The 25,120-nt window shown below is 44.6% G+C and overlaps 1 protein-coding gene across 1 annotated transcript in view; it reads right to left on the bottom strand.

Moving 5' to 3' along the window:
- Positions 1–25,120, bottom strand: part of UNC5A (unc-5 netrin receptor A) — a 909,459-nt gene that overhangs the window by 54,253 nt on the left and 830,086 nt on the right. The window contains exon 15 of the mRNA XM_086931766.1: positions 8,356–8,534. Coding sequence (XP_086787892.1) covers positions 8,356–8,534 — 179 coding nt within the window. The remainder of the gene's footprint in view (positions 1–8,355; positions 8,535–25,120) is intronic.

Here is a 25,120-nt window from a genome sequence, read left to right as displayed (position 1 = left end):
CATAGCATTGTTGCATAGTCCTTCATTCCATACAGGAGGCTCTTCAAACGTGATGAGTCTTTCTGTTTGAACTTCTTGGATTGTAGCAAGAGGAGTGCGTCTGCTACTTTGGAGTCCATGTGGCCTACTGCTTAGTATCGGCCACATAGTGTGGTTTGATTAAGTTGATTGAGACAAATCTATTCTCCTTTTTCTTGGCAAGATGCGGCAAAAGTACAGTTCTTGTTCCTTGAATTGCTAGGACAGGTACAGGTTTTCTGTAGGATGGTCCACATTCTTTTTTGTCTGCTATTTCTCTCTGACCAGAACCCCGACTCATGGGATCCAGACAGGTCTTGCTGTGACTGCCCTGACTTCCCCCGTGGCGGTCTGTTTCATGTGGATGTGACTTTGTTGTGTCCAGGAATCATTTAGATCCTGTAAAACAGCCAAACGATCATGGATATGAAATGGTTTGTCATCCACCACTGCACCTTCACAATCAAGATCAGGTACCCACATTCTCGTCCCAAATAGGACTTCGTAATGAGTGACACCCCCTAGAGAACTTCTTGGCTGGTTGTTGAGGACTCTCTGTACCCCATAGATCCGGCCATAGATCTGGCTACATGAGGAGCATCGAGAGGCCCCGCAAAAAAAAGCTCCAGAAAAGTTTCTAAGTCTGCTTGTAGAAAAGGTGACCGGGAGCCACTGCGGACGCCCAGCCGCCTGCCTGTCATCGCGTGCCTGTATGGTTCCTGGGTTGCCCCGCTGAAGCGAACTTGAAAAATGTTCTAAGTCCGCTCCAGGGAAGTTGACCGTGACCTCGTCACAAGTCAATCTGGTGAGCCCTCACCGAATCCGGACTGACTGGGAGCTTCGAGGGGCCTCGAGGAGAAAAGCTCCAGAAAGTTTCCAAGTGTGAAGGTTGAAACTGAGAACGGGACCTGCTGCAAGCTGAATTTGAATATTTTATTAAGTCTTTGAAAATTCATATCTCTGGTTCCGTACATTGGATTTTTGTCAATTGGGTGTCATTTTAAAGATAAAAATATTTCCTATTTTATAAATTGGTGTTGGATTTCTATTATGTGTTGTGTCTTAATTATTTACTGAATTGGTATTTTTAAATGCTTTACATGCCTGCGTTACCAGTGATGCCTGTCTGCTTGCCGGAAGCTACCAAGGGTTGAGAATAGGAATATTTTTCTAAGACCTACACTGAGGCCTACCATGTGTTAGTGGCCTTATTGCCAGTGGCAGACCTACATTTGCCCCTACCATTAACCCACTTTCCAACAGTATTAGAACACCATCTCTGTGGGGACTTGAGCTTTCCTGTATTTACACGCAAGCTCTGTTTCGGCTTGAACATCATCAGCTTTGCATTCTCTGTATGGGGCTTTGTGAATACTGAAAAGTAGTAAAGTTAAACTTTTTGTCTAAGTTTACCTTTGCGAATCGGGCCCTTTTTAATGAGGACTTAAACACAATCATCTTCATGGACTATCTCTGCGGGGACTTAAACAGCGCTATAATACCACACTATCTTTGTGGGGACTTGAACAACACTATTATAACACACTATCTTTGTGGGGACTTGAACAACACTATAATAACACGCTATCTTTGTGGGGACTTGAACATCACTATAGTAACATACCATCTCTGTGGGGAATTGAGGAATAGGACATGTTACAACGCAAACATTTATAACTTATGCCTTTATAACGGGGTTTTTACATCACAACATCCATTACAACGCATGTCATCACAACGGATTCTTAGAAACTACATTTACAATGCATTCAATTACAACGCATAATACTTTTAGAGCAACAGTAGGGTAAGTGTTGGATAGTGTAGGGGTAAAAATGTCTATTCCCACTCCAGTGAGTGCAACAGTAGGGAAAGTTTTGGATAGTGAAGGGGTAAAAATTACTATCCCCACTCCAGTGAGTGCAACAATAGGGTAAGTGTTGGATAGTGTAGGGTTAAAATTGACTATTCCCCATTACTTACCTTATGATGCGTTGTAATGGCATGTGTTGTAGTGACATGCGTTGTAATGGCTGCATTGTAATGGCATGCGATGTAAAGGCAGTTGCGTTGTAATGACTGCGTTGTAAATGTAGTGCATTGTAATGACTGCGTTGTAATGGTTGTTTCCCGACTTGAGCATTCCTGTAATTAAACACAAGCTATGTTTCGACTTGAACATCATCAGCTTCACATTCTCTGTATGAGGCTTTGTTAACATTGAAAAGTAGTAAAGTTAGACTTTTGGTCTACGTTTACCTTTGTGAATTGGGCCCTATTTTAATGAGGACTTAAACACAATCATCTTCATGCACTATCTTTGTGGGGACTTGAACATCACCATGATAACAGACCATCTCTGTGGGGACTTGAACATCACCATGATAACATACCATCACTGTGTGGACTTGTATATCTCTATTATAACACACCATCTCTGTGGGGACTTGCATATTTGTTTGTTTGGCACTTACTTATTGACTCCCCCGGTCCACCGCTGCCCGCTGTTTGAGTGGAGGGAAGCCAATACCGGCAAGTTGACTCACTTTCGGTCCCCTCAGCGCGATGGTTAGTAGGCTAGTCTGCCGCCAAACCACTATATAAACACCATGCCACCAGTTACGCGCAGCAGACACGCGCAGCGGGCGTGCCAAAGGCAAGCCCGTCTGCGTCCGTCCGCGCCTGCACCGGACTTAGGGCCACCCCCCTGCCGGTTCTATACAAGAGCATCAACCTTACAAGCTTACATATAAACCTGAACATCTAAAAGCCTTTAATAAGTCTTCTCATAAATGCAACCCCATCGACTTAGGCCAATTAAATTACTCCCCCTTTACCTACCCTACTTGCCCTCTTCTTTTAATGAAAAACCCTCACTTACAATGCCTCATTAAAGACAAACAAAATAAAGTGCCAAAAATTGTTCGATCAGCTCTTATTAATGTAAAATCATTACCGAAACAAACATGAAATTGCTAATATCATAGAAAACTTGAACTTAGATATCCTTTTTCTTACTGAAACGTGGGGAGACCCTTCCTATGGACCCGACTTTACCACAGCTTCTCCCGAAGGTTATACAAATACCAGATGTGATGGGCTTTTAAAAAAAGGAGAAGGCATAGCCATAATATATCGTAACAACTACACACTGTGAATAGAGCCCATACCTACTACTTCATGTGAAGGAATTAACTTTACCTTTTTTACCCCCTATTCCAGTTCATTCAGAGGCCTTCTCTTATACCGCCCCCCAGGTCCGCGCACTACGCTCCTACCATCTTTGAGCCACCTCCTGGAACCCATAGCAGGGGAAAATAACTTCACCATTTTGGGAGATTTTAACTTCCATCTGTAAGCCCTTGATAAGTCAGATACAACAGTCGTTCTGACCGAAACGGAAGCAGTAGGCCTAACACAATTAGTCCATTCTCCTACGCATTCTGCGGGTCATACGCTGGATGGAATATTCTCAAACCTTAATTCACTCTCCATAGAGAACACCCTTCCACTAACTTGGACTGACCACTCTGCAATACATTTTAATATCACCACCCCCACCCCCCTCCCACTATATCCCCCAATTCCACTAAATTTAAAGCTTGGAAAAGCATTGATCTGGCCGAATGTAACCATAAATTACATACCAGTAAGAAAGTTAACATCTCAGATACAGAAATAGCAGCTATAACACATACCAACTGGCTTCGAAATATAATAGACACCACAGTCCCTACTAAAAAAAGATCCACCAATAGAATATCTAATTCGGCTCCCTGGTTTAATCAGAGCCTTAGACTTGAAAAACAAAGCTGTAGACGGCAAGAACGGAAATCGCGCCAAAACTACGATCCGGCCGAAAAATACTGTTACAAACAAAAATTAACTAAATATAAACATATGATCATCTCTCAAAAAGCAAATTCTACAACATTCAAATTAATTCAGCACAGGATTCAGTTAAACAACTATACCAGGTTGTCCCACACCTATCGGGACATGATAATCTCACCACGACAGATGCCAACCAATCAATGTGTGACTCCCTAGCAATTTACTTTCAAGAAAAAGTCTGCAATATTTACGCTAAATTCAATAAACATACCACCCCCTCTACAGATTGCATTCTTTCACCATCTGGTCATAAACCTTCTCCTGATCCCGTAAGCCCCATAGTTGTTAATAAAAATAAGCCTACTTTTCAGAATTTTGACCAGGTATCCCGGACCTGGTCGCCAATCTTCTTATAACTATCAACTCAGGCTCCCCCGATGATCCCTGTCCTCCAGCAATACTCAAAATATTTCCTGAAATTGCCAGTCACAAACTCACAGACGTCTTTAATGCCATGTTCAATTCAGGTGTTTTCCCTCTATCTGAAAAAAAACGGTAATTAAATCACTCATCAAAAAAAGTGCGCTCGACCCCGCAAACGTCACCAGCTACAGATCTATAGCATGTCTACCTTTTCCGGCAAAAATCGTGGAAAAAATTATGAACTTCCAGATCTCTGAATTCATTGACCGTAACCACTGCTTGAAGGACTCACAATTTGGATTCAGGAAGGGACATGGCACAGAAACCGCTTTGATTAAAGCATCCGATGAAATTAGGATGATCCTGGATGGTGGAGGTGCTGCAGTGCTTATACTGCTTGACCTCCCCGAGGCCTTTGACACGGTCGATCATACGACTTTGATCGACCGTGTCACGGCAACAGGAGTATCTTAAAATGCCATCTCCCTTCTTTCCTCCTTCCTAGCCAACCGGGAACAGTCCGTGGCTTTAGATATATTTTAATCTTCTCCATTTGTTCTTCCCTGTGGTATCCCCCAGGGATCCTCGCTAAGTCAGACACTTTTTAATATCTACGTGGCTGACTTGGCGAGGATCATTAAAGCTCATCGTCTAGCAGTAACCTCATACACTGACGATACACAGCTTGTCCTGGCGATTAACAACAACGGACTGAAAGTAGCCTCCAACTTCCAACAGGGAATGCTTGCAATCAGCAACTGGATGAATGAGAATTGCCTTAAACTAAACTCGGATAAAACCGAGGTAATGGTCTTCGACAATCTCATTCCTACCTGGTCCTCCGCTTGGTGGCCACAAGATCTTGGACTTCTTCCCACCCCGGTCACCAATGTTAGAAACTTAGGGGGCATTTTTGACAACAAACTGTCATTTGTACATCATGCCAACACAGTGGTCTCTTCCTCGTTTTGCCCTATCTTCCCACAAGTACAATAAAACCCTTAGTTAGTACCCTAGTCATGTCTCGCATTGACTACTGTAATGCACTCCTTGTCAATGAGCAAGAAAAGGTACTAAACAAACTTCAGCTGGTACAGAATGCAGCTGCCAGATTAATCATAGGAATACCCAAGTTTAAACCAATTTCTAAAACCATCCGACAACTTCATTGGTTACCGGTGAGACACAGAATTACATTTAAAGCCTTATGCATAGCTTTCAAAACCATCCATGCAACAGGGCCTGCTTTTCTGAAGCAATTCCTATGCCCCTACAGACCAGCACGTACACTACGATCCTCCACGGCTAATCTCCTCGAGGTTACAAAAACCAAGAAATCTACCTGGAGTGACAGATCATTCGCAATTATTACCGCCAAAGTTTGGAACTCTTTGCCGAACCAAATAAAAAGCACCACATCCTTAACACCCTTCCGCAAACAAGTTAAAACCTGGCTTTTCAATCAATGATCATCTATCAAGTTATCACTCTACCTAAGCGCCGAGACAGCTCAGGGTATTTGTGCGCTCAATAAATCTCATAAATAAATAAAATAAATAAATTGAACATCACCATGATAACACACCATCTCTGTAGGGACTTGAACATCACCATGATAACACACCATCTCTGTGGGGACTTGAACATCAGCATGATAACACACCATCTCTGTGGGGACTTGAACTTCTCTATGATAACACACCATCTCTGTGGGGACTTGAACTTCTCTATGATAACACACCATCTCTGTGGGGACTTGAACATCACCATGATAACACACCATCTTTGTGGGGACTTGAACATCTCTATGATAACACACCATCTCTGTGGGGACTTGAACATCTCTATGATAACACACCATCTCTGTGGGGACTTGAACATCACCATGATAACACACCATCTTTGTGGGGACTTGAACAACACTATGATAACACACCATCTCTGTGGGGACTTGAACAACACTATGATAACAAACCATCTCTGTGGGGACTTGAACATCACCATGATAACACACCATCTCTGTGGGGACTTGAACATCACTATAATAACATAACATCTCTGTGGGTACATGAGCATTCCTATAATTACACACAACCTCTGTGTGGACCTGATCATCATTAGCTTCACACTCTTTATAATGGGATTTAAGCTTTGAATGTACACACTATTTCTATGGAGACTTAAACACAATGATTTTCACCTACTATCTCTGTGGGGACTTGAACATCTATTTGGGCAAAAATGAAAGCCCCATATCAAGCTCTGGGTTCCACTAGACCATATTCCTTGGTTCCATATGTTAATTTCTTTATGTGTAAGTTCCTTTATCTCCTAATATTGTAAGCACTAATAACTAGGTTAAATACAGGTTGTCTTTATTTAAGCATGATATGATATTTTCTGACACATTAACATAATATGTCTTTAATGCATACCCCTAGCATAAATGCAACAATTCATATATGAATAGGATATAATGTTATTTGTGTATATTGATAAAATAAACATTTAGCCATGTGTCTTTGACTGTATTCAATTACAAATAGTGTTAGGGACTAGGTCCCCACAAGGATGGTAGCACGTGTTCAAGTCCCCACAAGGATGGTGCTGTGCGCACGATTAAATAACAATATAATTGCAAATTTGAAGCAGGATCCTTTATCATGAATTTTTTCTTAACATTTTTCTGTTATTAGTGTATTCCAAAAACATTGGGAAAGGTTAGTCCCCACAAGGCAGGTATCCACACATAGTCCCCACAAGGATGGTAACACGTGTATGGGTGTGTGTGTGTGTGTCTGGCTGTGTGTGTGTGTGTCTGGCTGTGTGTGTGTGTGTCTGGCTCTGTGTGTGTGTGTCTGGCTCTGCGTGTGTGTGTCCGACTGCGTGTGTGTGTGTGTATTTGTGTGTGGGGCTCTGTGTGTGAGCAATGCCAATAGCTCTAACTTTTCCAAAGGCGAAACCATTGCATTGTAAATGCTTGTTTCCTTATGCCTGGACGACTTGTTTCAAGAATACATACCTTGATTTGGAGGAACAGCAAGCAATACCTGATGTGTGCTACAGCTTAATGCTCTGAACCAGCCTCGTTGACCATACTGAGAGTGGGTGGACATACCTCGGTGCTGGCATTCATCCTGCAAGCCTTTTGTGCATGAGGGCATAACTTGCGAGACTGACTATACAGGGGACAGTCTCCAGGGAAATCTACAAGAGGCCATTCTGCTGAAAGGGTGGTGAAAATGGAATTGTGCACACACAAAAAAAAATTCTATATCGTTCCAATGTTCATGCAGACGCACTAGCGTCTCGCCATAAATATGTATACCAGTCAGACTAAAACTACAAAAAATGGAGAAAAAAAACAAGTTGGAGATGTGCGTTTCCTCAGCTTTAAGGCTTGTCAAGCTCATTGTGCAGACAGGCATGCCTCTGATCTACTTGTCGACCAGCCACTTGCCTATCACGTCATCTCAAATGGCTGCTTCTACTCACTACATCTTCTGCATCAAGAGGCTGACTTGTCTACAGGGAACTACTCCAGCCCTATACGCCCCTCAGGGGCCCTAGCCTGTCAAATTACCTCCAGATTTCCCCTACACACCAGTACACTGATGCTGTGCAACCCTTTGTGGTAATGTGCAGGGAGTGCTCCAAAATGGCTGGTCAGGGGGCTGAATTTTCCAATGGTCAGGAGAACTCGGCCCTTTCCATGAGAAGGGGGGAAAGATCCCGGTTCCAGAGATGTCTGCAGTAGTAACGCCATTCTCACTGAGTTATCCACTCAGACATTTCCACGAGAACCCATCGGCTAAGAGAGGGATTGGAGACCTTCAGGGGCACACTGGCCTCCACATGTTACTCTCTCACTGGAGGCATCCTGGGAACCACTGCTCAGAGAGTAGCTACAGTAAGTCACTTGGCACATGACCTCCAATGACATCCTTCCTGGGCAGGAATTTTGACTAGATTTCACTGCAGATGGAGCCCTGGAACAGGATATTAGCCACCAGCTTGCATACTATCTGCCTGATAACCATAAACCATCCCCACCCTGACATAGGGGGCCATGCCTTTTACCTGTCCAAGTTTAGTCTCTGTGCCAGCATGCGCCAGTCTGCGCAGTGGGCCCCGGGGTCATCCAGGCTGCTGATGATCTTCTGACGAATGAGGAAGGGGATCTTGAACGCGCTTGGACCCACCAGGGCAGCAGATGCCTCCTCACCCTCACCGAGCAGAAGGTCCATGGGGTGACTGTCCTGGAAGAGAGAGGCAAGAGAGTCAGGATGTAGAAGAAACTGAGAGACAACATCCGGCTGGAGAGGGCTGTAACACAGAGCCAACCGATGCTGCGATGGGTGGTAACTGTATTAAGGAGCAGGAGGCTTGATACTGGGACAAGATCATCTGGAACGTAGAGGAAGAGGAGAGAAATTGGAATAGGGGGCGATGGAGTGAAATTGAATAACTGAAGTTAGAAACTCAGGGGCAGATTTACAAGAACTGAGGCATCGCAGCATTTTAGCAGGATGCATCAGTTCAATTGCGTCACACAAAAAAAAAACTTACACCACCATAGAGGCGTCACATTTACAATGTGGCGCACCGTGGCAAAAGGATTGACAGATGCATCATGCAAGCCCAACGCAACTCCAGCAATGCTTATGAATGCCTATTGTGCTGCGTCACTACTTACGCCGGCTTCAAGCAGGCGTAAGGTTTTGAAGCAGTGGCGTTGTACAAGTGATGCCGGGAAATCTTGTAGATTTCACTGCGTCACTTTTACGAGGCATTCTTGCTTCGGAATGCCCACCCTGCATACATTATACCGGAAGCAGGTGTAATGTGACGCAGGGCTTTTCAACGTGAGACATCGAGGGAGATGCGTCACGTTGTAAATGTGTCGCAGCGTGGCACATTGTTTACAACCGGGGTCTCCAACTGGTCGATCGCGAGCTACCGGTAGCTCGCGGAGACCCCGGGAGTAGCTCGTGTAGGCCTTCATGGGCTATTAGCTTTTCTGGCTCCATTCGCCCGCCCTCACCCAAACCAGCCGCTCGGATTGGAGCTAAGCTGGGGGTGGGGGCGGGCGAAGAGGATGACGCTCCTGTCCTGGAGCTGCAGACTCCTCTTGTGAGAGTCTGACTCCTGTGACATCATCGTCGGGTGCCAGCGCGGAGCAGTACGGAGCAGAGACGTGACTTGGCTTTGACCGCAGGTAAGCTCAATTGACGAGCAGATAGATAGTTTAGTGACGTTGGATTCTGTTTTTTTTTATGCATCTGATGTTGAATAATGTTGAAAAATTCCCGGTGCTACATTGACACGCCAGGCACAGGCACAAAAAACACGTGGAACAGAGGGCAGAAGGGCACAAAAAACAAGGGGGAAACGAGTGAAACAGAGGGCAGAAGGGCACAAAAAACAAGGGGAAAACGAGTGAAACAGAGGGCAGAAGGGCACAAAAACGAGTGGCACAGAGGGCACAAAAAACGAAGCAAAAACGAGTGGCACAGAGGGCACAAGGGCACAAAAAACATGGGGAAAACGAGTGAAACAGACGGCAGAAGGGCACAAAAAACAAGGGGAAAACAAGTGAAACAGGGCAGAAGGGCACAAAAAACTAGGGGGAAACGAGTGAAACAGGGTAGAAGGGCACAAAAATGAGAGAAACAGAGGGCAGAAGGGCACAAAAAACAAGGGGAAAATGAGTGAAACAGAGGGCAGAAGGGCACAAAAAACAAGGGGAAAACGAGTGAAACGGAGGGCAGAAGGGCACAAAAACGAGTGAAACAGAGGGCAGAAGGGCACAGAAAACGAGTGAAACAGGGCAGAAGGGCACAATAAATAAGGGGAAAACAAGTGAAACAGGGCAGAAGGGCACAAAAAACGAGTGAAACAGAGGGCAGAAGGGCACAAAAACGAGTGAAACAGAGGGCAGAAGGGCACAAAAACGAGTGGCACAGAGGGCACAAAAACGAAGCAAAAACAAGTGGCACAGAGGGCACAAGGGCACAAAAAACATGGGTAAAACGAGTGAAACAGAGGGCAGAAGGGCACAAAAAACAAGGGGAAAACGAGTGAAACAGGGCAGAAGGGCACAAAAAACAAGGGGAAACGAGTGAAACAGAGGGCAGAAAGGCACAAAAAACGAGTGGCACAGAGGGCAGAACGGCACAAAAAACAAGGGGAAAACGAGTGAAACAGGGTAGAAGGGCACAGAAAACGAGTGAAACAGGGCAGAAGGCCACAAAAGACAAGGGGAAAACAAGTGAAACAGGGCAGAAGGGCACAAAAAACTAGGGGGAAACGAGTGAAACAGGGTAGAAGGGCACAAAAACGAGAGAAACAGAGGGCAGAAGGGCACAAAAAACAAGGGGAAAATGAGTGAAGCAGAGGGCAGAAGGGCACAAAAACAAGGGGAAAACGAGTGAAACGGAGGGCAGAAGGGCACAAAAACGAGTGAAACAGAGGGTAGAAGGGCACAGAAAACGAGTGAAACAGGGCAGAAGGGCACAATAAATAAGGGGAAAACAAGTGAAACAGGGCAGAAGGGCACAAAAAACGAGTGAAACAGAGGGCAGAAGGGCACAAAAACGAGTGAAACAGAGGGCAGAAGGGCACAAAAAACAAGGGGAAAACGAGTGAAACAGAGGGCTGAAGGGCACAAAAACGAGTGGCACAGAGGGCACAAAAAATGAAGCAAAAACGAGTGGCACAGAGGGCACAAGGGCACAAAAAACATGGGGAAAACGAGTGAAACAGAGGGCAGAAGGGCACAAAAAACAAGGGGAAAACAAGTGAAACAGAGGGCAGAAGGGCACAAAAACGAGTGAAACAGAGGGCAGAAGGGCACAGAAAACGAGTGAAACATGGCAGAAGGGCACAAAAAACAAGGGGAAAACAAGTGAAACAGGGCAGAAGGGCACAAAAAAGAGTGAAACAGAGGGTAGAAAGGCACAGTATGGGCTCTGATGAAATTAGGCTTAAAGTCAATGAAACTGGGCGTGGGGGGGTCTCTCGGGAAAATGCGCGAGTTGCTACGGGTTCAGTAGCTCACGACGATTTTCACTGGCCAGAAGTAGCTCTGACTACACAAAAGGTTGGAAACCCCTGGTTTACAACGACGCTGCATCACAAAAGTGACGCAACTGTGGCATAAAAGGGTTGCAAAGGGCTTGTAAATTTGCCCCTCAGACTACAACACTAGGAAAAGGACGGAAATTGGAGGAAGACCAAAAATTGTGAAAAAATATGTAAAATGAACTATATCTCTACAGTTGGCAATCGGAAAATAAAAATAAAATAGATCCCATAGCAAATAAATGCACTCATTTAACCATGCAATTTTATATAAGGGCTACCGTTAATCCAGAAGTAAAGCTTGTCTCGAGAATGTTAAAACGTGTGGTCTAAGGTTACCATTACACTTGTAAACCAACAGGCAACAATCCTATGAATTTAGCCAATGTACCACGTGTGGTGTGGCAAAGCAAGACCTATGTCAGGTGCTGCTGTTTGTAAATCGGTACGTTTTGAACAGAAGAAAATACTAAGTCTGATACTCTTTAAAGGAATAAGATGTACACTCTTAAAGTGACTCTAGAGTTTTTACTTGAACCAAAAAGAGTGAATATTTGTTACCGAATTTTATTTTTAAACCTGTTAATATATATCATGCCATTTTTGTTTTACTACAGATTTCTGTGGAAATGTGTATTGCACATAAAGCAAACCTTGAAATTGAAAAAATACACTTTGCCACTGGATTCAAGCAAGCCGGGCTGAAGACGGCTGGAATGCCAGAAACCGGTCCTCAGAATCTTGTTTCCGGTCCAGGGAAGACATGGCTTGGCAGTTCGGGCTGGACTGTTCCCATGAGGCACAGGGTCAGACTGATTTGCATATAGCCATGTCTGAACTGGGGTGGCAGAGTGGGCTAAAGAACGGTGATGGATTAAACCCAGATCTTTTGACTGGGTGTGAGTGTTTGATTGATTCAGATGCTCCGTCCATCATCACCCCCTTTTATACCGCTGCTTGTAAATCGGTACGTTTTGAACAGAAGAAAATACTAAGTTTGATACTTTTTTAAGGAATAAGATGTACACTCTTAAAGTGTCTCTAGAGTTTTTACTTGAACCAAAAAGAGTGAATATTTGTTACCGAATTTTATTTTTAAACCTGTTAATATATATCATGCCATTTTTGTTTTACTACAGATTTCTGAGGAAATGTGTATTGCACATAAAGCAAACCTTGAAATTGAAAAAATACATGGAAGAGAGAAAGGGAGACTGCAACATAAAGGAGGGAAGGCGTCCCCTACGCAACGCACTTTAACATGATGAGATACTTTCCTTTTTCATGGGAATATAGATAGACCTGCACGGACCCCAGACCACTTCTCAAGGATCTCAGACATGGGAAAACACATGGCACCACGGTGTTCATTTAGTGGATGCAGGGCCGGACTGGCCTTAGCGGGCACCGGGCAATTCCCCGGTGCGCTGCACGGGTGGGGGGCAGGTTTGGGGCCCCTGGGTGCCGTTTTTGTGCAAAATCGGCCAAAAAACGGCCCTGGTAAAGAGCTCTGCGGCACCCCCAACCCCGGGGCAGGAGGGGCATGGGGCGGCCGAGCACTTTGCCAGGGCTGGATTTGGTTCCCAATCCGGCCCTGAGTGGATGGCCATATGACTCAAGAATAGCAGACCAGGAAGGGGGGTGGGGAGGGAGGGGGTTGGGACCAGTTTAGTTAGACAGAGTTAATTCATACATTAATATGCTTGGTTTACTGATCTCGCTGTCAAGTTCTTAATCACGAATTTGAAAATACCCGTAAGGCCGGATCAACGGTAGACTGACGACAAATATCTGTAACCAGTAGGTATGCCGTGGTATTATGTATAAGATGAGAACAAAAACAATATGCCTTATGTGTTGTAAGTGATCCTGCTTTTACACTGTTGCGGTGTTTCAATAAAAGTATGTTTAAAAAAAAAAGGAGGGAAGGCTTGAGGTGTGACCCCGGAATAGCAAGTCCAGATATTGCTGGATATTAACATTGTTGACTAAAAAATGGGAGCCAAAAGATCGAAAGGTAAATATTTATAGATTTTCTATGTATAACTCCACACCCTCTCTCTCAAGATATTCAAAAGTACAATCCAGTGAGAGACTGCGATATAGGGGGGGAGGGGAGGGAGAGAGACTGCAGAATAGAAGAGAGAAGGAAGAAAGGAGAGAGACTGAAGAATGGAGAGAGAGGGGGAAAGAAACTGCAGTTTCGAGGAGAAGATGGAACGAGACTGCAGCATGGGGGAAGAGAAGGTGGAGATGGCAGCATGGAGGACAGAGGGTGCAGCGTGTAGGAAAAGCAGGAGTAAACCCCTACGCAGAGTGTACGACCTTCTATAGCTGGGCATGTTCATATCTCACAGGGTGGACCTTGTGTGTCCCCACACACTGGGTAAGTGCCCCCTTCTACTGGTAGGGAATGTGAACCCCACATTGAATACATTCCTCGCTCTGCAGCTTTTTTATGGTCAAGACCACACACTGGGTGTGTGCCGATCCTGACACTGATAGGGTGAAGGACATACTGCGTGTGTACCAATCCGGGCTTTGATATGTTAAGCCTGTTTTGGGTATATGACCTCTTCGGTACCTTGGGGGTGAATCCCCCACTGGGTGCCCCTTCTCCACCTCCTCCGCGTCTTGCCCCGTCCCCTCTGTTGGTTTTTCCGGGGTCCCCATTGGCGCACTGCAGAACGCACAGACAGGCACCTGTCAAATCTTCAAACTGATTTTCTTTCTTCCCTGGGAAATCGTTGGCAAAGTCACCAAACAAAAGCGCGCGACGGAGGGGGCGAGGGGAGGAAGAAAAGAAATAAATTGAAAGGTATGTCGCTATTGATTTTCTTGGAGAGGCGAATCCTGTCATCCTTCACTGCGAGATTCTCCTCCGGGGAGCCGGCCTGAAATCTATTAATATAGATCAATAGTGTCTGAGCGGGAGCAGGGAGCATCACTCACACACAAACATCTGCCCTCCACACATCCATCCTGCTCAACGAGAGCGCGAGACGGTGCCGCACATGCCCAAGCGCGGGAACCTCCCTCCAGCGCGCGCCGCAGGGCCGGCAGGCGGCGGCGGCAACCTTCGAGGGCCGCGTCAGTGATGCAGCGGAAAGGGCTGCTCCCTCCCTCGGACTGGCGCGCGCCGCTGGGCCGGCAAGCGGCGGGAACCTTCGAGAGCCGCGTCAGTGACGCAGGCGGAAAGGGCTGCTCTGACTGGCGGGCGCTGCCTTCCCGCTCACCACAGGGCTGTCGACGTCAGCACTAGCGGGCAGTGCAGAGCCACCAACGCTTTGCACCCTCTTTAATTTGGAAAAAATTATATAATATAGCTGCATGGGTTCAACGTTTTTCTTACAAGGTGAACGGCCCTGCTACAGAACGCTCTGGTCGCCAATATGCCAAGACTGTCTCATGCCTCTTTCGTCCACCGCCACCCACTCCGTCTCTTTACCTCACTCTTGCACGTTCTTTTTCATCCATGCTTTCTGCCCGTCACTGTTTTATCTTTCTTTTTTAAAATTCTCTCTATTCTTTATTCTTCGGGTCAAAGTTTGATGCTAAAAAAACTATTGGGCATATTATCAAGCATGGCGTTAACATTATCGCCGCTTTAGTAACAGAAAAGTGCCGCTAAAGCGGTGATAATGGGCTTGATAATACGCCGTAGAGAATTCCCATAGAAGCCCATGTTAACACAAGAACATGGGCTTCTATGGGAATTCACAAGGGCGTATTATCAAGCCCATTATCGCCGCTTTAGCTGCAGTTTTCTGTCGCTAAAGCGGCGATAATGTTAACGCCGTTTCTTGATAATATGCCCCTAGGGCATATTAGAAAGAAGCTCGTTAAAATTATCGCAGTTTTAGCAGCAGTTTCCTGCCGCTAAAACAGCAATAATTTTAACGAGCTTCTTGCTAATATGCCCCCAAGTTATTACTATGAAGAAAGGGTATTGGAGTCCAACGCCTGCCCACATAAAATATTTATCTACAATCCCTTCCCCCATCAGGGTTGAGCAAGTGGTTTGAGGCGAAGCCGTTACAAAACTCTCGCATTACTGTAATGCTCTCAGTCTTCGCCTTCCTTCGTGTAAAGATTTCGATTGGGCTGCAAGGTTGTCATGGCTCCTGGTGAACTTTCCCAAGGTGACACCAGCTCAGCCTTCAGGTAATTGAATCTTGCCTCTGGGAGCTCCTGGACTAGGACCCTGCTCCTCCTACTGAGGCCAGTCCGACTTACTCTGCGTTGTACCACTGGCAAGACTCTGTCCGGTTCCTGTGTCCAGTTCCGGTCTTGAATGTAAACATCGAACAGCTGAGTGTGCACCTGAAAAACATCTTTGTGGACTGGCCAGATAATCACCTTCTACGAACAGAAATGCTGATCTAGTAGGCAGCATTTATCCTTCTTTGAGACACAAATGAGAAGATAGGGCCAACCAAAGCCCAAGCTACATTGGACACTGCTGCCACCCATAAGGGTGTAGGTAGGACTGCCATGTATCGAAAATCCCAGTTAAAGGTGGTACACAATAAGATTAAGAGAAAGTACATTTTCCTGGACTTCTGGTAGCCCAATATTGCTCTTAAATTGGCTTCTAAAAATAATGAAATGGGACATTGCTCATGACAACCACTCTCTCCGCTGGCAGGTGATGGTGGGATGTGGTTAAGTAGGTGAGGGAGCACAAACGAACACACAAGCCAAGCTGATGTCTGGCAGGCTGGGGCTACTCATACAATGCATATAGACAATCTGGCAGTCTACATTTGAGGTACGCCATTTCTGCTTGGGCCCTTCCTCCTCTGCAGATCTTTGCCATGCTCTACACACGTGTGTGGCTCTCAAAAAAGTGGCCTGCATCTATTGTGGGTGTTTCTTCACTCAAGAGTCCCAGGTATTGGTACTGGCCATGGTGATGGATGCAGTGGGCACTCTGATTGCTCTGCTTACCGTTACATGTTATAGGTGGCCTATCGTGGGCAATGGTTGGTACTCCATGGGGATGGGTAGTGTTGGCTTGTGTAACATGCAGTAGGAAAGCGGAGTAATCCTGGGGCATTCAATCACAGGCAGGTAGGATTTAAGGAAACAACTCAGTTTTATCATATAGCAAGGCGTCAAAAGGTAAGTCAGTACTATGTGGGTTCTGTTTAACTCCAGATGGTAGGAGGTTGATATGTTCTCACTTAGTACAGGAAGCCGGCAGGCATCAGATTGTAGTTAAAGAAGGGACACCTGTGCACAGCCCTGTAATCAGTTATGTAATTCAGAAGTTAGTCGTATCACTAAAACACACCTGGTCCTTTCATGTGCATGGGGTAGAACATAAGAATATAGAAAAAGAGATACTTCAGCTAAGATGGTACTCTTTGAATAGTGAGTGCAAAGATTTTGTTGCATACTACTATCATGGACAAAATCTCGGGGGACCATATTGAAAGGATTGAAAGGTAAGTGCACAGAGGGAAGCATAAATTTACTATTCTTAACTCCAAATCTATATACCTTGAAGACATATGTATGTATGTATGTATATGTGTGTGTATGTATATATATATATATATATATATATATATATATATATATATATATCATATATATATATATATATATATATCATCAAGGTACATCAAGGTACACAAATGAGGCGTTAGGGACAGAAAATCTATACACATGGATATTTTGCCCCCTGATATTTTGTTGTTATTACTGTCCCACGCTATCCCGGACTCAATATACAAGAGCCACACCGTCAGCTAGATATGGTGGAAGGAATGGAGAAAGGGGAGAAAAAGATAGACTGAAGGAGCGAGGGAAAAAGAGAGAAGGGGAAGAGACAGACGAAAATAGAAAAAAGACAGCAAAAGCGAGAGAGGATGGATGGAGAGCTAGAATCAGTGACAGGAAAATATACAGAAAGAGAGAGGAGGAGGAGGAGAGAGACACATTTAAGAAAGAGAGGGAGAGCCCCAGAGGGAGAGGAAGAAAGAGAAAGAGTGTGAGAGGTAAGGAGGGGGACAGAGAGAGTTGGAAAGAGGGAGAGAGATTGAGACAGGGAAAGAGACAGAGATCGAGAGAAAGAGAGAGAGAGTTAAAGAGTCAGAGAGTGAGAGATTGAGAGAGACGGAGCGAGAGAGAGAGATTGACGTTAGAAGAAGTCGGGAAAAGGGCTGGTTGAGTGCTGATCTCCGATTCAAGAGAAAGCAGGCCTGCAGCATCACAAGATAGAAATACATCCATGATAAAGGTAGAAAGCTCCCTTCTGCATCACAATCCTAATGGGAAATGCTTTGCTGCAGTAGAAGCCTGGCCGGGAACGGACAGTTCTGCTCATACCAGGCTCACGGGCATTTACTTCAAAACAGTAAAGGAAGCATTGATAAGGCCAGAAGGCACGCTTCCTCCCTACTGTGTAAGAACAGATGATCTTGTACAAAAGTGTGCTACTCTCATTATGTAAGAATGGGTAAAGAATAGGTAAAGAAGGCAACTGTAAAACAATAACCTGTTCTTGAACTTTACACAGTATTCGATAGCGCACTACTATATTTTCCAAGAGTTGTATTTACTAGATGCTAATGTTTTCCAATTCAAAGGTACTAAATTTCCCATCTTTAAATGTATGCAAGGCTGAGTCTTACTTGCTGAGATCTGAACATGTACCACTCAGATCACTGTGGATGTCAGCAGCAAGCATTAACTCATTGATCTATCTTGCTGAGAAAAGAGTTGACCGAGGTATGGGATTGTGCTCCCATAAGCCTCCGGTCAGCACGAGGCACAGAAACCAGGGAAAAGCCACAAGAGCACCCTCTTCTACCCTGAGTCCTGCTGTGTGCGTAAAATTAAATTTTTCTGAAAATAAGATAATTTGCGCTGTTAACGTGTTGCATTGCTCTCACTCCGACATTTGTACTGGAGAGTGTCACATTTGTACTGGATGGTGTCACATTTGTACTGGAGGGTGTCACATTCGTACTGGAGGGTGTCTCTCGAGCACAAATCTCATGCAAGGAAGCACTGGCTCATGGCTGCGCGGCAGATCAGACATTCTTAATATGTGGTCTATGGACCCCTTGAAGTCCACTAGGCCTAATCAGGGGCTCTACCACTGTTTAGAAAATGAAATGATATTAGCAGATTAATAATGTATAATATACACATAAAAAAGCAAAATGGCAAATTGAATAATGCTAAATGCTCAGTAAATGTGAAGGAATTGAAAATTGGAGGTTAAAATTAGGTTGGCATCCTTAGCTTTATTTGTGAGAAGAGCTTAAAAACAGCAAACAGAGTCTACTATGAACAATTGAAGACCTAACTGAAGAACTGGTATGCATAGACAAAAAAACCTTGCATTAAGAGCAAAAAAGACAAAATGATTTGGTGGAGTCTAGCATATTGCTTCGCCTTTTAGATATAACATCGAATTTTCAAAAGGTCCACCTACCTGAAAAAGTGAACATCATTTTTTTATTAAGTGATTAAAATATTTCCTAATTGGTGTATATGTTCGATGTGTACTTTTTTCCGAGTTTATGCATATTGTTTTGAGGAGCTTGTTAATATGGCATCCTCGGCTTCCGGTAGTGATTAACTGGGGGTCCACAGAAGTCAAAAGCTTAAAAAACCTGCTGCAGAGCAATGCTTACTATACTGCAAAACTCTTATATTTTATAATGATTTGTGTAGCGCACCCAAGAGGGTATCCAGGCGCTCAGGAAGGTGTGTAGGAGTGTGCTCCACAAAGTGCTTATACGAAGAGCCAGGTCTTCAGCTTCTTGCGGAACTCAAGCAGTCCGGAGGAGGCTCTGATGTGTTGAGGGAGGTCGTTCTATGTCTTGAGTGTGATATAGGCGAATGAGCCACCTCCAGTTTCACTTTTGTGGATGCGGTGAGCGTGTGCGAGTGAAAGTGGGGCAGAGCATAGGTGCCTGGTGGGTTGGTGAAAGGGTATGCAGTAGTTCAGGTATTCTGATCCTGTTTTGTGTAGGGCTTTGTATGTGTGCATGAGAAGTCTGGATTGGCTGCTCTTGTGAACAGGGAGCCTGAGATGCTTTCTGAGGTGAGGTGTGATGTGGGTGTGGCATGTGAGGTTGAGTATGAGTCTTGCGGTGATGTTCTAAATGGTCCGGACTCTGTGTTGGAGTTTCCTTTCTCTAAACACTGAGTCATCCGACGACATTGGTGGTGTGCGACTCTTACTCAAAATGGCGGTACAGTGTTGCTAACCTTTTATGCCGTGCAGCACTGCATAGTTTCACATAGTGCTGCCCTGCATACATGTTTGGAAATCTGTGCCTACATCTCTCATTGGGGGATCCTGGATGCTAGCGGAGAACAAGCTGCCCTTGTTTCAAATAGCTTGCTTTCGAAATAGTCACCCCTCAAAAAGCAATAAAAACACTGAATGCAGTTTGTTGTATGTAGCGTGTTTCATTATTTTGCCACTACCTCCAGTCCCGCAGATTTCTTGGGTTTTACGCGCAATTTGACATTTTACTGATCTGCAGAATTTCATTTATTTTTCCTGGAACTTCAGCCGCCTCAAGTCATAACTTCCTGGAGGTACCAGACTCATTTTCTGCTGGTGAGGAGAAAAGCACCTATGCTCGAACGGCTTTAGCTGAAACGGTGGTGTTAATTTTTCAACGTTCAATTATGACTGCGTCATGGATTACTAGCGAAAGAAAACGCAGCGCGTTACCTTATATTGCCTACTTGTTAAGAGCACGCTGCAAAATGATTAATTTCTAAGCCTTCAGGACACCGGGAAAACGTGCTCCGTGTAGGACTTTTTACAAGAGTCTTCGTTTCAGTTCTAATCACTATTGCAGAACATACCTAACTCGAGCTTAATTTTTTTTAAAGCAAAAGGATAGGTGCAGGGAACTAACGTTTTTAGGGGCCTGTCTAGATGCTAAGGTTAATGAACATCAAGGCGGCCTGGCCTTGATTTCACCTCATGCCTCTTTCATCCACTTAGAAGTGGCGGCTCCTCCGCTATGGCGGAGGAGCATCACCCCACTGCTTTTAAACAGTGTTACTAACGGAAAAATAAAATGATAATTACTCTAAGTTATTATCATTTTATTTTTTCCTTGTTGCAGCAGCTTTGCGGCAGGGACGGGGCGGGGCTGCTCTGCTGACAAACAGGGGAGGGGAGGACTGGTTTGCACTCCGTAAAGCGCGCATGAATGTTCTCCATGCAGGCTGCATTACAGCCTGCATGTAGAACATGCCTAGCCTCCCATTCTCTGGCAGAGCGCCGATCCATGGCGCTCAGACCAATCACAACGCTGCATGGCAGCGTTGTGACGGGCTATCGAGAGGCTGGGAGTTGGGTGCATCCTGCTTCCTGCCCTGGAAGTGGGGAAGAGGACTGAGAGGCGACGGCGGGCGGCAGCAGCAGACAGGGAAGTGTATATTTTACTTTTTTTATTTCATTCCCCCCCACTGCCTTCAAACACCAGCCACCACTGACTACCCCGAAGTTCCTGTCCTTTCTCTATCTTACGTTTGCAGGTTTTCTAAATCTCTAAACTCTTCCTTCGTCAGTGGTTTCCCATCTTTCTATTTCTTTCTGTCTTTCCCTCTCTTGCTGTAGGTCAAAATCTGATGATGAAAAATAAGTCCTGGTCCCCAAAAATGAGTGCTGATGCCCACCATCTGCAACCATCGAAACAGTTTCAGCCAGTGTCAGTATTTCAAAATGTACCAACAAACATTTTAAATTACCGTTTAAGTGAGCATAACCTTTTTGCTCCAAAGAAATAACACATGTTGAGCTGAGGGCACATAGACTCTTGCAAAGATTATTTTTCGTTTTTCTTTTAGCCAGTGATTCAATATGTGTGTTTAATTTTATATGGAATTTCCTCAGTATCACTTCATTGTCCTTTTAATGTGGTACATTTGCTTCTGTTTAGAAAGTATGTCTGTGTACCAGTACTGCTAGATTTCCACGGATGGCATCTCAGCCACTGGCAGTTATTCTGGGCTGCAATCCAATCCATTGTATTTTGCCCACCTCAGCACTTCAGACAAAAAACAGCCATATACAAATGAGCCTTGGTAGTGCTCCAAAAGCAACAGTTCAGTTCAAGGTACCATGCCAGGCCCAGACTTGACTGTTCCTATTGGAGCAGAACCAAGATTAATTTGCATTTGCTGTCTATAGTGGCATGGTGATCGAAAGACAATGGTCTGGAATGCAGCCCTAAGCGATCACCAGCGGCTGAGATCAATTCAGGCAATTCTTCTATCAGAGTTCTTGTTATGTGCAATAGCGAAGATTCCGGAAGGAAAAAACATATAAGCGCTCCTTCTCGGGAATGGCACCCAGGATCTGGAACTCACTCCCTTCAGAAACCAGGCTTATCTCTTCCACTACACTCTTTAAAAAAGAAGTAAAAGCTATCCTCATGGCTAAATACACTTGAACCAGTATCTAGAACTCTGTTAACACTCGACACCGATCTATACTACATGCTTGACCCCTTTGCCTACTTGTATGAGTTGTCTCATTGCTCACATGATTGGCCTTGCAGTCACCCATTTGTACTGTTTGATTTACTGACTTATCTATCTGACTATGATCCCTCATATACCCCTTTATGTAACCTATTTGTACTGTTTGATTTATTGATTTATCTATCTGACTATGCCCCTTCATATACCCCTCTATGTAACCTATTTGTACTGTTGATCTACTGATTTATTTGTATGATTACGCCCCCTCATGTACCCCTCTATGTAAAGCGCTCTGATATCTGCAAAGATCTTGTCAGCGCTATATAAAACTTTAAAAATAAAAATAAAAATATAAATAAAATAAATAAGTGTGAAAGGTATGCCCAGACCTGGGTCCCCTTCTCACTGTGCCGCAGGTTTCAGATTATACCTCGCAGATTATACCTAAATAGTTTTAAGCTGGTTGGGGTTGCTTGTGTGCCAGTCTGGAGAGGACCTGGCGTGGTAGTTTGGACTGAACAGTTCTTATTGTTGCAGGACCAAGAATGATGTGTATATGGCAGGACTAATTTTCGAGTGCCACAGCGGGCTAAATATTATGGTCTGCAATGTCCCCTGAGAATAGCCAGTGGTTGAGGCCAAATCGTCACCCTTTTTTGTTGCAGTGGATGCCCTCAGTATGACAGATATGGCAGGACATGGGTCCTGTGCTTACTGTGCCACCTGACTCAACTTATACTTGACTAATGAGAGCTAAGAAGGCTGACAAAAGTCTGCAGTTGCTTTTGTTCCTGTCTGGAGGTGATTGGGCCTGGCAGTTTGAGGTGGACTTCTCCTATTGGAGCAGGACCAAGACCGATTTGCCTATGGCAGGTCTCACTCTAAAGTTACATCGTGTGTGAACGATGGCCTGGAATGCCAGAATGATCGAAGTGGCAAACATTCCTTCAATCGCCTTGTTGTTTGTTGCTGTAGATGCCCTAACTGTGACAGGTGTGCCCAGATATAGGTCTCATGCTCAATGTGCCACAGAACTAAGGCTATGTTACTAATGCGACCCAAGAAGGGTAAAACTGGTGTAACTATAAGACATACATTGGTCGAAGCCTATCTGGGGTTGCTTGTGTTCCTCTATGGAGGGAAATTGGCCTGGCAGTTTGTGGTGGACTACACCAATTTGAGCAGGACCAAGACTCATTTGCACTCGATCTACAGTGGTATAGTGGGTTCAAAACAAAAGTCTTGAATTTGACCTGAGTGATCACTAGTGGCTGAGATTAATTCAAGCGCTCCTCCCATCACATTGGCTTCTACATCTGACACCAGGCCTTCTGGCAGACAGAGATTATTAATTTGGGTGTGTTATATAGCCTTAATATGCACCCTCAGTTCCAGTTCAGAGCACCATGTATAAACTTTTGTGCCTGAATCACAAAGGTGATCTTACACTTTAGTGTAAATTTACGAGTTTTCTGCTATCTACAAACACATTTTACGAATAGTTTCTTTATGACTGTAGAGTACCCACACTGGTGGGGGAGACTTTGCACATAAAAAAATAGGCCTGTCCGATATTTTTATGTGCGGAGTCTCCACCACAAGTTCGGAGACTGGGCTGTCGTAAAGTTGTAAAGATACTACTCGTAAAATTTGTTTGTGAATAACAAAAAAAATCATAAACTTACACTACAGTGTAAGACTACCTTTATGGAACAGGCCCATAGTGAGGAATTGGTGGTGAATACAATTTAGTTAAAATGGGCTACATTTTAGCACAGTGCAGCTAGTTATGCTACAGTGATGCTTAGCAGATAATCTGCCATAAATTGGGAAAATGCTCAGGATAGACGGTCTGTATTGGTGGGGGGGGGGGGGGGGGGGGGGGGGGGGGATGATGTTTTGGGTGGTATGTGGGCATCGTTTGTTTCAACCGCATGCTACGGGATTCTGGCCCCTTCGGCACTACCTGTTGCTGTTGTGAATCAATAATAACTGAGTGAGAAAAGCTTGTGCTTGTAGAACTTTTCTCAGGGTCCCTAAAAACCAAACCTTCAAGAGTTTGGTTCCCTTGTATCGTGGCCAGGAAGCATAAATCGAGCACCAAGAGGAAACCCACAAACATACAGGTTATCTGCAGAGAAATAACTCCACATTTTAAGCCCTCGCGATAATTTGAGGATCCTTGATAACAAAGGCTCACATGGGATTAACTGAACGACACAGCAGTATTAGCTACACACCCAGTATAGACACTCCTCTGACCATAAACAGGCTTACCTTGTACAGCAGGCCAGCTGTTATCCAAAGGGAAACAAGGTGTTCTTATGACTATCTTTGTATCTTTGGTAGTCATTTCAGCTGCTATAGTGAATTGTTTTCTCCTTGATACAGCACAAACATCTGTCTGACACCTCCTGTTCCAATGTTTACATTTATATACTGAATCCGGTGGTTCACTGGACTACTGCATACACTATGGGCTTTATTACGAGTCTGGTGGGGGGCACGGTGGCGGCAGTCTTCCAACCGCCCTATTACAATTAGAGCAGTCGCACCATCATTTGCCCGCTGCAGCCGCAAGGGAACCGCCATTCCCTGGCGGTGGTGCGGCGGTGTAGAAGCAGCAATATGCTTGGCGTGATCACCGCAGTCTCGTCAAGCATATTACAGTTTCCTCTCCACCACGGTTTTCATGGCAGTTCCTCCTCTATGAAAAATGTGGCAGAGAGGAAACAAAGGGGGCCTTGTTGGTTTCAAAGTTAAAAATGTAGAAGTAAACAATATCGATGTAAAAATTTACAATGCACAAATATCAACTCCCTATACTTAAACAGGTAAGTACAAAAATATTGTAAAAACAATATTGATGTAAAAAATATACTAACTATCGATTTTACATATATATATATATATACTAGCAGCCCGTCCCGACGTTGTCCGGGTATGAATTGCTGCTGGCCAGTAGTATATTATTTTGTAGGATTTCGTTTTGATAGCATTTCTACGATTCACAGTGCACTGCTGATGCACTTAAGAGTGCGCGTTCAGTAGTGTGTGAACTCGAGTTTCCCTACTTTATTTTTCCTTGCAATATTATGTAGCGCAAACTCGACAACATGGCATGAGCACAATTTACATTACAGAAGAACACATTCATTTGTGGTAGGCACGGGGAGACAAAGCGATTTGCCTGGAATCACAGGATGTTAAGCTGATGCCGAGATTCGAACATAGCTCCCCATCTCTAAAGTTCGCAATTCTAGAACTTGTGGCAAGAGGTGTGTCTAAA

Source organism: Lissotriton vulgaris, chromosome 7 (assembly GCF_964263255.1).
Source record: "Lissotriton vulgaris chromosome 7, aLisVul1.2, whole genome shotgun sequence".
Classification (NCBI taxonomy): Eukaryota; Metazoa; Chordata; class Amphibia; order Caudata; family Salamandridae; genus Lissotriton; species Lissotriton vulgaris.
The sequence above is the reverse complement of the archived record's forward strand: the minus strand, read 5'-3'. Positions and strand labels throughout refer to the sequence as shown.